The sequence below is a fragment of the Octodon degus genome, unplaced genomic scaffold (assembly GCF_000260255.1).
Source record: "Octodon degus isolate 3935 unplaced genomic scaffold, OctDeg1.0 scaffold00116, whole genome shotgun sequence".
Taxonomy (NCBI): domain Eukaryota; kingdom Metazoa; phylum Chordata; class Mammalia; order Rodentia; family Octodontidae; genus Octodon; species Octodon degus.
The window spans coordinates 5,169,430-5,181,881 of NW_004524692.1; the positions used below are offsets into that span (position 1 = coordinate 5,169,430).

The following is a 12,452-nucleotide window of genomic DNA, read 5'->3' on the forward strand; positions in this document are numbered from 1 at the left end:
CTAAGAATGGTGTGTTCTAAAAGTGAGAATATTCAGTTTCTTAGAAACATTGGGGTAACTGGTTTTCCAGTTTATTTTAAGTAGTGTGAGCTGATACAAGAGGTAGTGTAAGCTAAGAACAAGAGATTTATAAAAGCTCTTGAGAACATCTAGGACTCCCTGGGCTACATTCTAAGACTAAATAGAACATGTAAGAATGAGGTCTGTCGTGCTCTGGCTGCCTTTCCTGAGAGGAACTGTGCTACGTGTAGTCCAAAACACAAGCATGCAAGCTAAGAAATGTGACTTGCTGGGCACAGTGGCACATCCTTGATGGTTATTGGCTTCTCAGAAGGCTGAGGCAGGAGGTTTGCAGCCAGCCTGGGCAACACAACAAGGCCTTAAGATAAATAAAGCATAAAAATAAATGCGTTATCTACGTGCCTTGGGCAAATATACTGGATAAACCTCCTGGTAGTTATTTTCTTATCTATAAAATGGAATATCAGACCTGTTACCCAATTGCTATAATCAAATTAGATATGAAAGTACTCTGAAAATATGAAGTTGCAAATTACAAAGGGCTGCATGTGATTAAAATAGGAACACTGAACTAGAGGTAGGTTCCAGAGAGACCTACAACACTAAACTAATCCCATGATACTGAGCCAGTTCAGGGGCAGGACGAGGATTCCAGTTCAACCAAATCAACCACCATCTCTTGGACTAAAAGGAAGATGAGGGAGAAAAGGAACTTGGGACCAATCAAGAAGGAAATAGAGAATAATAATTACTCATGATTAATTACTCATTATTCCAAGAAATAAGGCTAAAATGTTCATTCTTTTAAAAATTAATATCTGAAGTGACCCTAGAGAGGGGATCATTTTTTAAAGCTGTTCTCCCCACAGTGACAGCCAGTACACAGTGACTGAGGGCTTGAAATGTGGCTAGGGTGACTGAGAAAGTAAATTTTCAGTGTTTCCAATTTTCTTTTTCCTTTTTTTTTTTTTTTTTTTTTTTGGTGGAACCAGGCACTGAACTCAGGCCCTTGCGCTTGCCAGGTAAGCACTTATTCTACTGAGCTATCTCCCCGGGCCCCAAGAACTGAGCTAAGGGGCAGGCCCTCTTCCATTTTCTTTCTTTCTTTCTTTTTTTTTTTTTTTTTTTTTTTTTTTTTTTTTTTTTTTTTTTTTTTGGTGGAACCAGGCACTGAACTCAGGCCCTTGCGCTTGCCAGGTAAGCACTTATTCCACTGAGCCATCTCCCTGACCCCTCCATTTTCATTTTTAAAACAATATTCAATTATTTGAAAATATTTTTGTGTGCCTGGAACAACTTGGGAGTGTGAATCTACTTTTTCAATAGGAATATGTAAAACTATGTGCAGATCAAGTCTTTGGAACAACCATTTAGTGTTCAAATTAATGGGCTGTTAAGTATAAAATACACATCATATTTTAAAGAAATTGTACTAAAGGAATGTAAAATATTTTTACATTGATCTCATGTTGAAAAGATATTTTAATATACATGAATAAAATACTATTCAAACTTAAAAAAAAAGAATGTCATGGGCCACCAGCTGACCCCGAAGTAGGCACTTCTAGCCCACAACCAGGACTCGCTTCTCAGACCAACTCCTAACTGCCTGGGACACTGCAGGCCTTTCTGGGTGGCTGTTTGGGCACTTCTCTCATGGGGCTAGAGAAGGAGACTGTAAGTTACCCCTCACTTCTCCACTGTAAAGGGAATGAATAGTGCCAAAGAAACCTCCTAATACATCCTGTCTCCTCCCCATATCATGGCCTTTTTTTTTTTTTTTTTTTTTAATCTGCCTAATGTAACCTGAGTCCAAAGACAAGGAACAGACTCACAACCATTTCCTTTATAATGACTTGGCTTTCAAATTTCCTATCTGTTATAACTTGAAACAAACACTTTGGACATCCTGTCACAAGTGTAATGCTTGACTGTAAAAGCTGAAAACAAAATCTGGCTTTCTGACTTAATGTCCCCAAATGCACCCATCTGAGGAACTGCAGTATGTAGTGGGCTTCATATTTTTAAGTCAAATACAGAGCAGCTGGGTTTATATTTGAAAAAACCAGGATAAAAAAGGAGCCGGGGCCGGGGAGATGGCTCAGTGGAATAAAGCGCTTCCCTGGCAAGTGCAAGGGCCCAAGTTCAAACCCCGGTTCTGCCAAAAAAAAAAAAAAAAAAAAAAAAAAAAAAAAAAAAAAAGGAGCCTATGTTAGAAACAGTTGAAAAACCTAGGTGGGGAGAGGGGAGCATTCTTTCAAGAAAACTTAGATATAAGCTAAGCAGTGTCTTTAGATATCTAAAGGATTGGAAGCAGGCCAGGCATTAGATTGTCCTGTGTAAACTTGCCTGAGTTCTGCTTAGGCAGGCACAGGGACCAGGTTCAATCCCCAGCATGCTGTGCCAGCCCCACTGCTGGGGCGCACTGAGACAGCGACTCAGACTGGGCATGGTGGCACACGCCTGTAATCCCAGCACTGGGAGGCTGAAAATAGGAGAATCACTACAAGTCCAATCTGTGTAGTGAGACCCTGTAGATCCTGTAGGCCCTGTACTAAATACATTAAGAAAAAAAAAAAAAACCTTGCCTGAGTTCAATCCCCAATACCACACACCACACACACACACACACACACACACACACACAAAGATTCAAATGTAACCCTAGGAGGTAAGAGTAGAAGTCACAATAAAATCACTTGTTCATTATAACAAGGAAGAACTTTTTTTAAGTACTGATAATCACACTCAGGGGCATTCTACATTTCTAACTCCGTTTTATTTTTTATTTGAACTCTCGCTAAATTGCTCAGGTTAGCCTTGAATTTGCAATCCTCCTGTCTCAGCCTCCCATGTAGCTAGAGCTAGGATTACAAGAAAGAACTTCCTGTTCTCAGACGTCAGCCAAAGACTCACTCTGAGCCCCAGAGATGTGGACTCATTTGCCCCCCAACCATGAAATATATAAGGAAAGCTCATAAAAATGGAGAAATGTGCATATTCACAATTTGGCCAAATTGAGTGAGCAGGCAGTCTACCTTCCTGCGCCCCAGAAGTACTTCAACTTACAGGAGGGGCAGAACCGAAGCCAGGAAACAGGCACGCACAGATTCAGCCAGGCTCTGGCCCACCAGAAGCCCAGAAAATGTTGAAAATCTGCTCTGCTGAAACTTCCACGGCACAGCGGGGCTGGAGGCGGCAGGTGCTGCATTCGGTACGAGGAAGTAGACGAACAGTTTTGTTTCTGAAATCCTCTATTTTAAAGCTGCATTTTAAGCTTGGGAAGGGAGGAGGACAAGGAAACAATTCAAATGTGTCCTGGACGTATACTGCTCTTCATAGAGGATGTAATCACAGTGTTGCATACACATGCTGATAAAAGTAAGTGAATAAAGCTCGGTTCTAATTTCTGGGTTTCATTTCTAGTTCCCAAAGATGGGGAGAGCTGTCTCTGGAGGCCAGGAGGGCCACATCCTTGTGAAGTGTGGTTGCGTGCTTGTGTGGTTGTCCGGCAAGAGGAGTTTAGAAGTGACTCAAGAAATGATTTCTTGGTTGAACTAAGCAGCTTTTAAGTTCCCGTCAGAATTTTGAGGATGTCTAGTGCACTGTCAGTCTCTGGCCACACATTGGACCATGCATACCTTTTTCTTTATAGACATTTTTAAAATTTGTTTTTCTAGAGTTCAAGGTTCATTTTATATTTTTTTAATTCCAAAAAAAATTTTTTTCTAGCTATGTTTGAATACCTCTGAAATCACAGTGCATCTTATAATTGCTGGGATTTGTTGCTGTTGTTTTCTGGTACAATAGATTTGCCACTGGGCTGATTCTTTTACTTTATTAACAAAAATTCATGATGATTGCAGGGGAATATAGTAATACGGAGAACCACATTAAACATTTCCTAGAAATCCATCAATATGTATAATTACTACTGTAAAATATATCCTCCCTTTCTTTGTTGTGTTTTTTGTTTGTTTTGTTTTTGGTACTAGGAATCAAACTCAAAATATTGTGCTTGCCAGGCAGCACTGTGCTGCTGACTATATCGCCAGCCCTGTTGTGTTGTTTTGACAAGTTTTGTTTTGTCTTCTAATTGTCTGAGGCAGGGTTCCACTCTGTAGTCCAATCTGGCCTTGAACTCACTATGTAGCCCAGGCTAGCCTCAGACTTACCACTGTCCTCCTTCCTCAGCCTCTGAGGGCTGGGATCACAGGCTGTGCTGTGTTGTGTTTGTGCTGTGCCTCACAATGAAGTTCAGGCTGGTCTTGAACTCACTATGTAGTCGTGGCTGGCCTCAGACTCATGCCAGTCCTCCTCCTGCCTTGGCCTCTCAAGTGCTAGGATGACAGATTTGTGCTGCACACCTGGGATCCTCACATTTTTTAATGTGCATGTCTGTTTTATGAGAATAGTGTTCTGATGAGCATACTGACATGTAATGTACTTTTTCTTAACATAATATGAATATTGTCCATAAATATTTCTCTGATAAGTGATATTCTCTTAGCTAATTACCCATTTCACTTTTTCTTTTTAATTACTAGGAATTAAACCCAGGGCCTTCAAACTTGAATTTTATGCCAGGGGAGGACTTGAACTTTTGAGCCTCCTGCCTCACCCTCCCAGAATGCTGGCATTATGGGCATGCACCACCACACCCTGTGAAGTCACTGTCTTACTTTAGTCTTCACTGCTTCCACATCCATGAATGCTGAACTGCTACCATCAACATTTATAGCAGGCTCTGGCCAGCTGAAAAGAGATTTCTCACTAAAAGTGAAGCATCTGGGGCCGGGGAGATGGCTCAGTAGGATAAGCGCTTGACTGGCAAATGCAAGGATCTGAGTTCAATCCCCGGTTCTGCCAAAAAAAAAAATAAAATAAAATAAAATAAATAATAATAATAAATAAATAAATAAATAAATAAATAAATAAAATAAAATAAAAGTGAATCAGTTACTGGGAGCAGATGGATTCAGTGAGGCTGCTAAAGCCAAAGTCAGAAGGAAGCAGGCTGTAGGTCAGCGCCAAGCCAGTTGAGAAGTCGGCTCCAAGAGCTGTAACGTGTGTTTTCGTGGCTTCTTTTATAAAATAATCTTCAAAGAACAGAAAGTAAAAAAACATGGATATTGAATAAATCTGAGTCAAAAACTGAGTCAGAAAAATGAGATTCTGAATGTAAAAAAGTTTTAGGAAGTCAAATATGGTGGTTCATGCCTGTAACCTCTGCATCCTGGGAACCTGAGGCAAGTGGATCAAGTTCAAATCCAGTCAGAGCAATTTAGTGAGACCCTGCTGGAATAAAAGAACTGGGAAAGGGGCTGGGGAGATGTCCCAGTAGAATAAGTGCTTCCTGGCAAGCGCAAGGACCTCAGTTCAATCCCCAGCTCTGCCAAAAGGAAAAAAAAGAGCTGGGGATCCAGCCCAGGGGAAATCTTCAGTACTAAAGAAAAAGTTTTATGACCACCTTAGCCAATTCTCCCTGTTATGCATAATTCAGAATGATGTGTTATTTTTATGTCTATTGCTCAGTAAGCCTAGGAGACACTGTGTAGTTACTTGGCCATTGTTTTCCTCCCTTAGTGCCTTAGTCTCCAGAACCAGAGGGAACACACAGCTATTCTTAAAATTGAAGGTGGTTTTTATTTGTTTTTGTTTTTTGTATTTAGGACAGGGTCTACAGGATCTATGGGGTCTCACCACACGGATCTGACTCATAGTGATTCTCCTGTTTTCAGCTTCCCAAGCGCTGGGATTACAAGCGCCACCACGCCCAGTCTCAAGCGCTGTCTCAGTGTGCCCTGGGGAAGGGGCTCGCATGGCAGGCAGGGGTGAAACCCGGTTGCTAATTGAAGGTGTTTATGCCCGGGTTGAAACTGAATTCTATTTAGGCAAGAGATGTGCTTATGTGTACAAAGTGAAAAACAACACAGTGACTAACTCGAGGTGGCAAACCAAACAAAACCAGAGTGGTCTGGTGAAAGATAACTCAGGCCCATGGAAACAATGGCATGGTTTGTGCCAAGTTTCAAAGCAACCTTCCTGCTAAGGCCATCAGACACTGACTCTGTGTGATGCTGTACCCCTCAAGAATTTAAACTATTGGAAAAATAAGAATGCATTTGTGCTCTTTAAAAAAAAATGAAATTATGTATCTGATTTACTTCAGCTTACATTATGGTCTCAAGATGTATCCATTTTTTAGGGCTGGCCAGATAGATCAGGAGATTAAAGCGCTTGTTTAGGCAGAGGCGTGCTGGCCCCTGCGCTGAGACAGCAAATGAAACTGGGCATAGTGGCATACGCCTGTAGTCCCAGCGCTTGGGAGACTGAAAACAGGAGGATCGCTATCACTACGAGTCCAATCTGTGTAGTGAGACCCTGTAGGCCCTGTACTAAATACATTAAAAAAAAAAAAAAAAAAGATGTATCCATTTTCCTACAAGTGACACGAGTGTATCTTTATGGCAGAGTGGTATTCCACTTTGTATAAATACCACATTTTCTTTATCCATTCTTTTGATGGACATCTAGGCTGCTGCCAAGGTTTAGCTATTATGAATTGTGCTGCTATAAATATGACTATGCATGTTTCACTAAAATGTGATGTCTTTATCTTTTTCAGGGAGATACCTAGAAGTGAAATAGCTGGATCAAGTGGAATTCTTAATTGCAATTTTTGAGGACTCTCCACACTGATTTTCATAATGGTTATATATTCCGTTTTAAAGATGAGGGCACAAGTTCCACATAATGTATCTACCAAGGCTACACAGCTAGTAAGTAGCAAAAGTAACATCTGAACCTAAATCTCTAGACTCCTGAGCTAGGATTCTTAACCCTATACTCAGCCACCTCTGAATTGAAAGCCAAGTAGCTTGGCTCTTATGGCTTAACATTATGCATGGGGACAGAGTTGCGGTTCAGATGCTGTTTCCTTACAGCATATCTTCCTGGGAGACTATTAACATACATCCCATAGAATGAATTTAGTTCTATCTCCATGTAGGAGACTTGAGGGACTTAAACACAGTGAAACCCAGAGAATCTAAGTCACTTTTCCTCTCCCGCACAAGAAAGTTTGGCCATGAACAAGTTTCATTCTTACCAAAAAGTTCTTGCTCTCTCCCACCCCCACATCCTAGTTGTAAATAGGGACAGGTGGCGAGGTAGGAAGGAGAACACTACGGCCACCACCAACGAATAATTCAGGAGAAACTGATACACTGGCCCTCTTCTGAATGGTCATTTAATTTTTGTTCTTAAAAAATGATTGGCTGATTTTTTTCAATTGACAGGAGATATGTTTGCTACTGAGCATCTTGGCCCTAATGCTAGTCCCTTCCTGTGTAGCATGGGGTTGGCAGGCTCCTCGGGTGAACAGAATCCCAAATTCAGAAGGATGAAAGAGCCTGCACATTGGCATAGAGTGCAGTTAGCCAGTGAAGGCTGCAGGGAAGAGAGCTCTGGCAAATGAAATAAGAAAGCTGGAAATTGGTGCCACATACCTACTACGGGGCCTGGACGTGCTTCTCAGAAATAAGCCAGTGTCTACTAAGATCAGTTTATTTCACTCTTTTATATTGACTGGGCTGGGGAGATGGCTCAGTGGAATAAGCACTTCCCTGACAAGCTCAATGGCCTGAGTTCAATCCCCAGTTCCGCCAAAAAAAAAAATCTAATTTTACATTGACTACTCTTCCAGTAAGCCATAACAATGCCCTTGTATCAGGCTCCCAAAATAGCTAAGAGGCTAAAGTACTTATCAAAGACCTTCAAGTTCTGGTCTCTTCCTACTTCTGCACATTCACCTCTGCCTCCTCTAAAATATAACCTTCCCCCCCTACATAAAGACACATACGTCTCCAAGCATCCCAAACGTTTGCAGCTCCACAAACGCACTAGTTTCATGTCTCTGTGCCTTTGCATCTACAACTCAGTCTTTCTCACATCTCTGCTTGGTAAATTCTGATCTTCCTTTTCTGAATTTCTATAATGTTACACTGAGCATTTATCACATTGCAGTATAGTTTGCCTGTGCACCTGCCTACTCCCTATGTGACTACAGTGACTTGTAATACAGCAGTGCAGTCTAATACGAAGAAGAATGTGGTGAGGACTGTTGATATTATTCTGGTTAGTCACCCAGGAGACAGGCATGGTTGGTGCATGCTGTAACCCATCACTATGGGAGGCTGAGGCAGGAGGATCACACTTTAAAGCCCATTCTGGGCAATTTAGAAACAAAAAGATCAGGATCAGGTGTGGTGCCACACACCTATAATCCTGGCCTTTAGGAGGAGGCTGAGGCAGGAAGATCACCAAGAGGCCAATGTGGGCTACATAGTGAGTTCAAGACCAGAGAGAGAGAGAGAGAGAGAGAGAGAGAGAGAGAGAGAGAGAGAGAGAGAGATCTGAGGATGTAGATCAACCAGAAAGCTTGGGTTCCATTCATAGTGCAGAAAAGATGAGGGAAGGAGAAAAAGGCAAAATGGGGTGCAGCAAACTGACTAGCAGAAGTAAAGAAGAGGAGGGTATAGTTATTAATTCTGAAGCTTGGCAGTGAAATTTAACTTAAAAAAGGGTATGTGGGGCCAGGGAGATAGCTCAGTAAAATAAGCGCTTGCCTGGCAAGTGCAAGGGCCTGAGTTCAATCCTCAGTTCCGCTAAAAAAGAAAAAAAATGTGTATGGACTTAAAGACAATGAAATCTGAGAACAAATCGTACAGTCCTACAAGAAGCCCAGGACTCCAGTAGGCACATGAGAACCCATGGAAATTGGATTTTCGGGAAGCAAACTGGAATTTGGAACTGAGATGGTCTCACTTTTCTTCTTTTGTTTCCCAGTAATGTCTCCACACAGGATGTTTTGGATCTCTACTATGTTCATGAGGGTGTGTGGTAATGTATGAATGTTTTTAAAGATGTTGCTAAAGGGCTGGTGAGATGGCTCAGTGGTCTAAAGCACCTACTTAGAACAAGCTTAGCAAAGCACAGGGACCACGGTTCAATCTCCCAGCACCACATGCCAGCCAGCCCCACCCCCAGGTGGGCTGAGCTGGCCATATACACACACACACACACATATAAATAAATAAATAAAAATTTTTTTAAAAGATGTTGCTAAAAATAATTCAGCAGTATTGAGATTCATCTTAAACTTTGATCAAAGAGATTTCTGAATGCAAATGATAGACTTCTTTCAATTTTCACTATGGTTGGAATGGGCTGGTCCCAGAGCCCACCATCTGGTGGCATAGGGCAGGGGTGCATCTGCCCAAGCCTAACTGAATTATGAGCCTTATGGCTCAGGAATGGGAGGCCAATACTAAATAGAACCCAGGACTTAGAAGATATGAACTCGTCAATAATAGGGCAGTCTTTTTAATATTAACAAAAGAGTAAATTCATTATGAGCAATTAGAACATGACGCTAAAATTTTCTAGTGTTCAGTGACCTCAATGAATTTAATAACAAAAAAATTACTCATGCCGAAAGACAGACTTGCTAGGCTTATGTAACCATGACTACGGATGACTGAATTAAGTTCCAAACTGTAATCCCCACAATTCTAAAGAACAAATTTCTGTTTCTCTACTGAAAACTCTGGGAGAAGAAACACTTGAGGGAGAATGCTTGTGCTTACAAGCTGCTGTGTGAAGGTCGAATCTCAGCCCCCGGGGCTGTATGAGTGCTTCTTTTATAATCACAGCAAAACAAGGACAGAGATGGCTCTGAAAGGTCTTTGCTGAGCGGCGGCCGTCCCAGAGGAAGACCGAGGCCGCCCTTCAGGCCTCCACTGAAGTGCTCTCTGGGGTCCCTGGGCTCACAGCCAAGTGGGAAGTGGTAGTTTTCGGGGATCCTGTGAGCTCCGACAGAGCCTGTGGCTCCTTTAATTCCAGGACCACCCGGCTCAGAAGACCTTTGAGCAGCTGCATTTCTCGGAGGAGAAGGTGCACGTCGGGTTTCAGCGCTCCTGCGGACTGTCCTGTAGGCGTGGGCGGAGCGCAGGCGGGCGGCCCAGCAGTGGGAGCGCTGTGGCCGGCCGGGAACTGTAGCCCCATTGAGGTGGCATTTGGGACAGAGGTGACCAGCGGGACCGACCTGGACACTGGGGGCTTTCTGAAGGAAAGCGGCTTGTTACCTGGCGCCAAGGCGGCACCCTGGGGATCCGAGACAGAGGTGGACGCCAGCTCCAAGGGAGAGCCTGTGAATAGACACGTCAGATTTTCGTGCTTCGAAGCGGGGAAGGGAGAGGAAAAGGACCCGAGAATTGGGGAGAGTAGGGTCTGGGGCGGGGAGCAGGGAAGGGACAGGGGTCCAGATCAGAGCGGGATGGTTGTCGAGAGGTCTGCCGTCACTCACCCTGCCCCGGCAACTGCAGCCACGGGCTGCGCTTTCTGACGCTGCGGGTCGAGGTGGCCGCCTCGCACCAGTAGGCTTCGAGCTCCTCGACCTCGGGCTCCGGGACCGAGTACTCGGGGGCCCAGTCGAAGCGGCGCACGGGGCGACTGTACTTGTAGAAGGCGAACTGCAGGGGAGTGTCGCGCTTCTGCGGGTGCAAGCGCGTCTCACAGCGCAGGGCCACCCCACGGGGCGCGGAGCCGCGGACCTCGTGTGGGCGCAGCACCCTTAGCACGGGGGTCTGGAACAGCTCTGTGGAGAGATCACAAAGGCCGAGGACTGACTGGCAAACGCAAGGATCTGAGTTCAATCCCCGGTTCCGAAAAAAAAAAAAAAAAAAAAAAAAAGCGGAGGACGCCTATTGGGTTAGCACAAGGGGCGGCCAGGAGGGCCACAAGACCCTTCTCTTGCCCTTCCCTCTCGCTCCCTCCCCCCACCCCAGGGCTCCGCGCCCACCTGGAGACTTGAAGAGGGAGAGGGGAAGCGGCTGCATGCACGTAGAAGGAGGGAGGAAACCCTTTGGAAATATGGGGCCCGGGACCACGTCCAACTGAGATCGGGACAGTGTGAAGGAAGGCAGAACCAAGCCAGGTGCCACACCTGCCATCCTAGTTGATCGGGCCCAGCTCAGAACCTTAACCTAGAAGGGGGGCGCTGGAAAACTGGTCCCTCACCACCATCCCAAACCACCACTGAGGCCGCCCTTTTGACTAGGACTGTGGTCTGAGCTGCCTTCCTATGCACCCCCGCCCCCAACAAGATGCCCAGGTGCGTGTTGTGGGAAAGGGACCCGAGCCGGCTGCTGGGAAAGCGCTCCTCCCTGCAGAGAAATTTGCCAAGTAGCCGCTACTCGAATCTCAGCGCCCCGTCCCTCCCCATCCCCACCCTACCTTACCCCACCCCCACCCCACCCCGCCCCGGCGCGTCTGGTTCGGGTACCATAGTTTCCCAGCACTCGGAGTCCCCAGATCTTCCCTACCTTGCACGGTCACGGCCACCTTGGCCGAGAACATGGGCGCGCTCTCCACCGGGATGCGCATGGTGCCAGAGCACTGGTAGCGTCCACTGTCGCTGGCGCGCGCCTGCAACACCGTATAATTGGTGCTCGAGTGGAAATAGCGCACCGCCTGGCCATCGTGGTAATAGTGCAGCTTGTAGACCACCTTGTCGTACCAGCCGCGGCAGCGCATGATCAGCGGCTCGCCCTCGAACACCGCAGTGTAGGGCACCTGCAGGATCAGCCAGTCTGCAACCGACGACAGGCAGCGCTCCTCACTCCGGGATCTTCCAGCCACGCAGCTCTCTCATTCTCACACACCCTGCTTCTCCATAGCTGCTCTCCCTCCCTCCTCTCCCCAGACTGCCTCTGAGGGTCATGATGGAGACTCCGTAGGTACATGGTGCTGTTGGAGATATCTAAGTATGTCTGGGAAGTTTTGCTCATTAGATAAAGTCTAAACTTAGACAGCATCACAAGTAGGCCTCGACTTAAAAATGAAAGCAGGTCATCTCCACTGAGGAAACAGCACCAACAAAGGCCCTGCGGTCAGAGCAGAACCAGTTCTCCCAGCCTTTCCTGTAGCTGGAAGGGGTGTTGAGGGAACAGTGCAAAGAGTAGAGAGGGCAAGAGGGTCCGGAAAATACTGAGGAGGTATTGGAGAGGTGAGAGGCCAGATCAAGGAGGCCCTGAAACCACCCAGGGGAGTTTAAATTTCTTACTATTTTCAATATGCAGTATTTTTTTTTTTTTTGGATATGCAGTATTCATGGATTTGAACTCAATATGTAGCCCAGGCTGGCCTCAAACTTGAGACAGTCCTCCTACCTTAGCCTGCAGAGGGCTGGGATTATACGGTCCCTCACTTATTGCGAAGTTTTAGTTCTAGACATTCACACAATAAATGAAAATCAGCAAGTAGCTATATATACATATATATGTATATATATATATGCTAAATAAACCATCCCCACATGGGGCTGGTGAGGTGTCTCAGTGGTCTAAAGCACCTACTTAGAACAAGCT

At 45.1% G+C, this 12,452-nt stretch overlaps 1 protein-coding gene across 6 annotated transcripts in view; it reads right to left on the bottom strand.

Moving 5' to 3' along the window:
• Nucleotides 1-9,736: 9,736 nt before the first annotated feature.
• Nucleotides 9,737-12,452, bottom strand: part of Fcrlb (Fc receptor like B) — a 5,833-nt gene continuing 3,117 nt past the window's right edge. For 2 of the 6 annotated variants that reach the window (XM_004639893.2, XM_023699806.1), the window contains 3 exons: nt 11,409-11,675; nt 10,391-10,681; nt 9,737-10,232 (listed from right to left, as the gene is read on the bottom strand). In XM_004639893.2, the coding sequence (XP_004639950.1) occupies nt 9,814-10,232; nt 10,391-10,681; nt 11,409-11,675 (977 nt within the window). In that variant the 3' untranslated portion in view covers nt 9,737-9,813. The remainder of the gene's footprint in view (nt 10,233-10,390; nt 10,682-11,408; nt 11,676-12,452) is intronic. The other 4 variants (XM_012516637.1, XM_012516636.1, XM_012516639.1 and 1 more) reach the window with 2 other exon arrangements.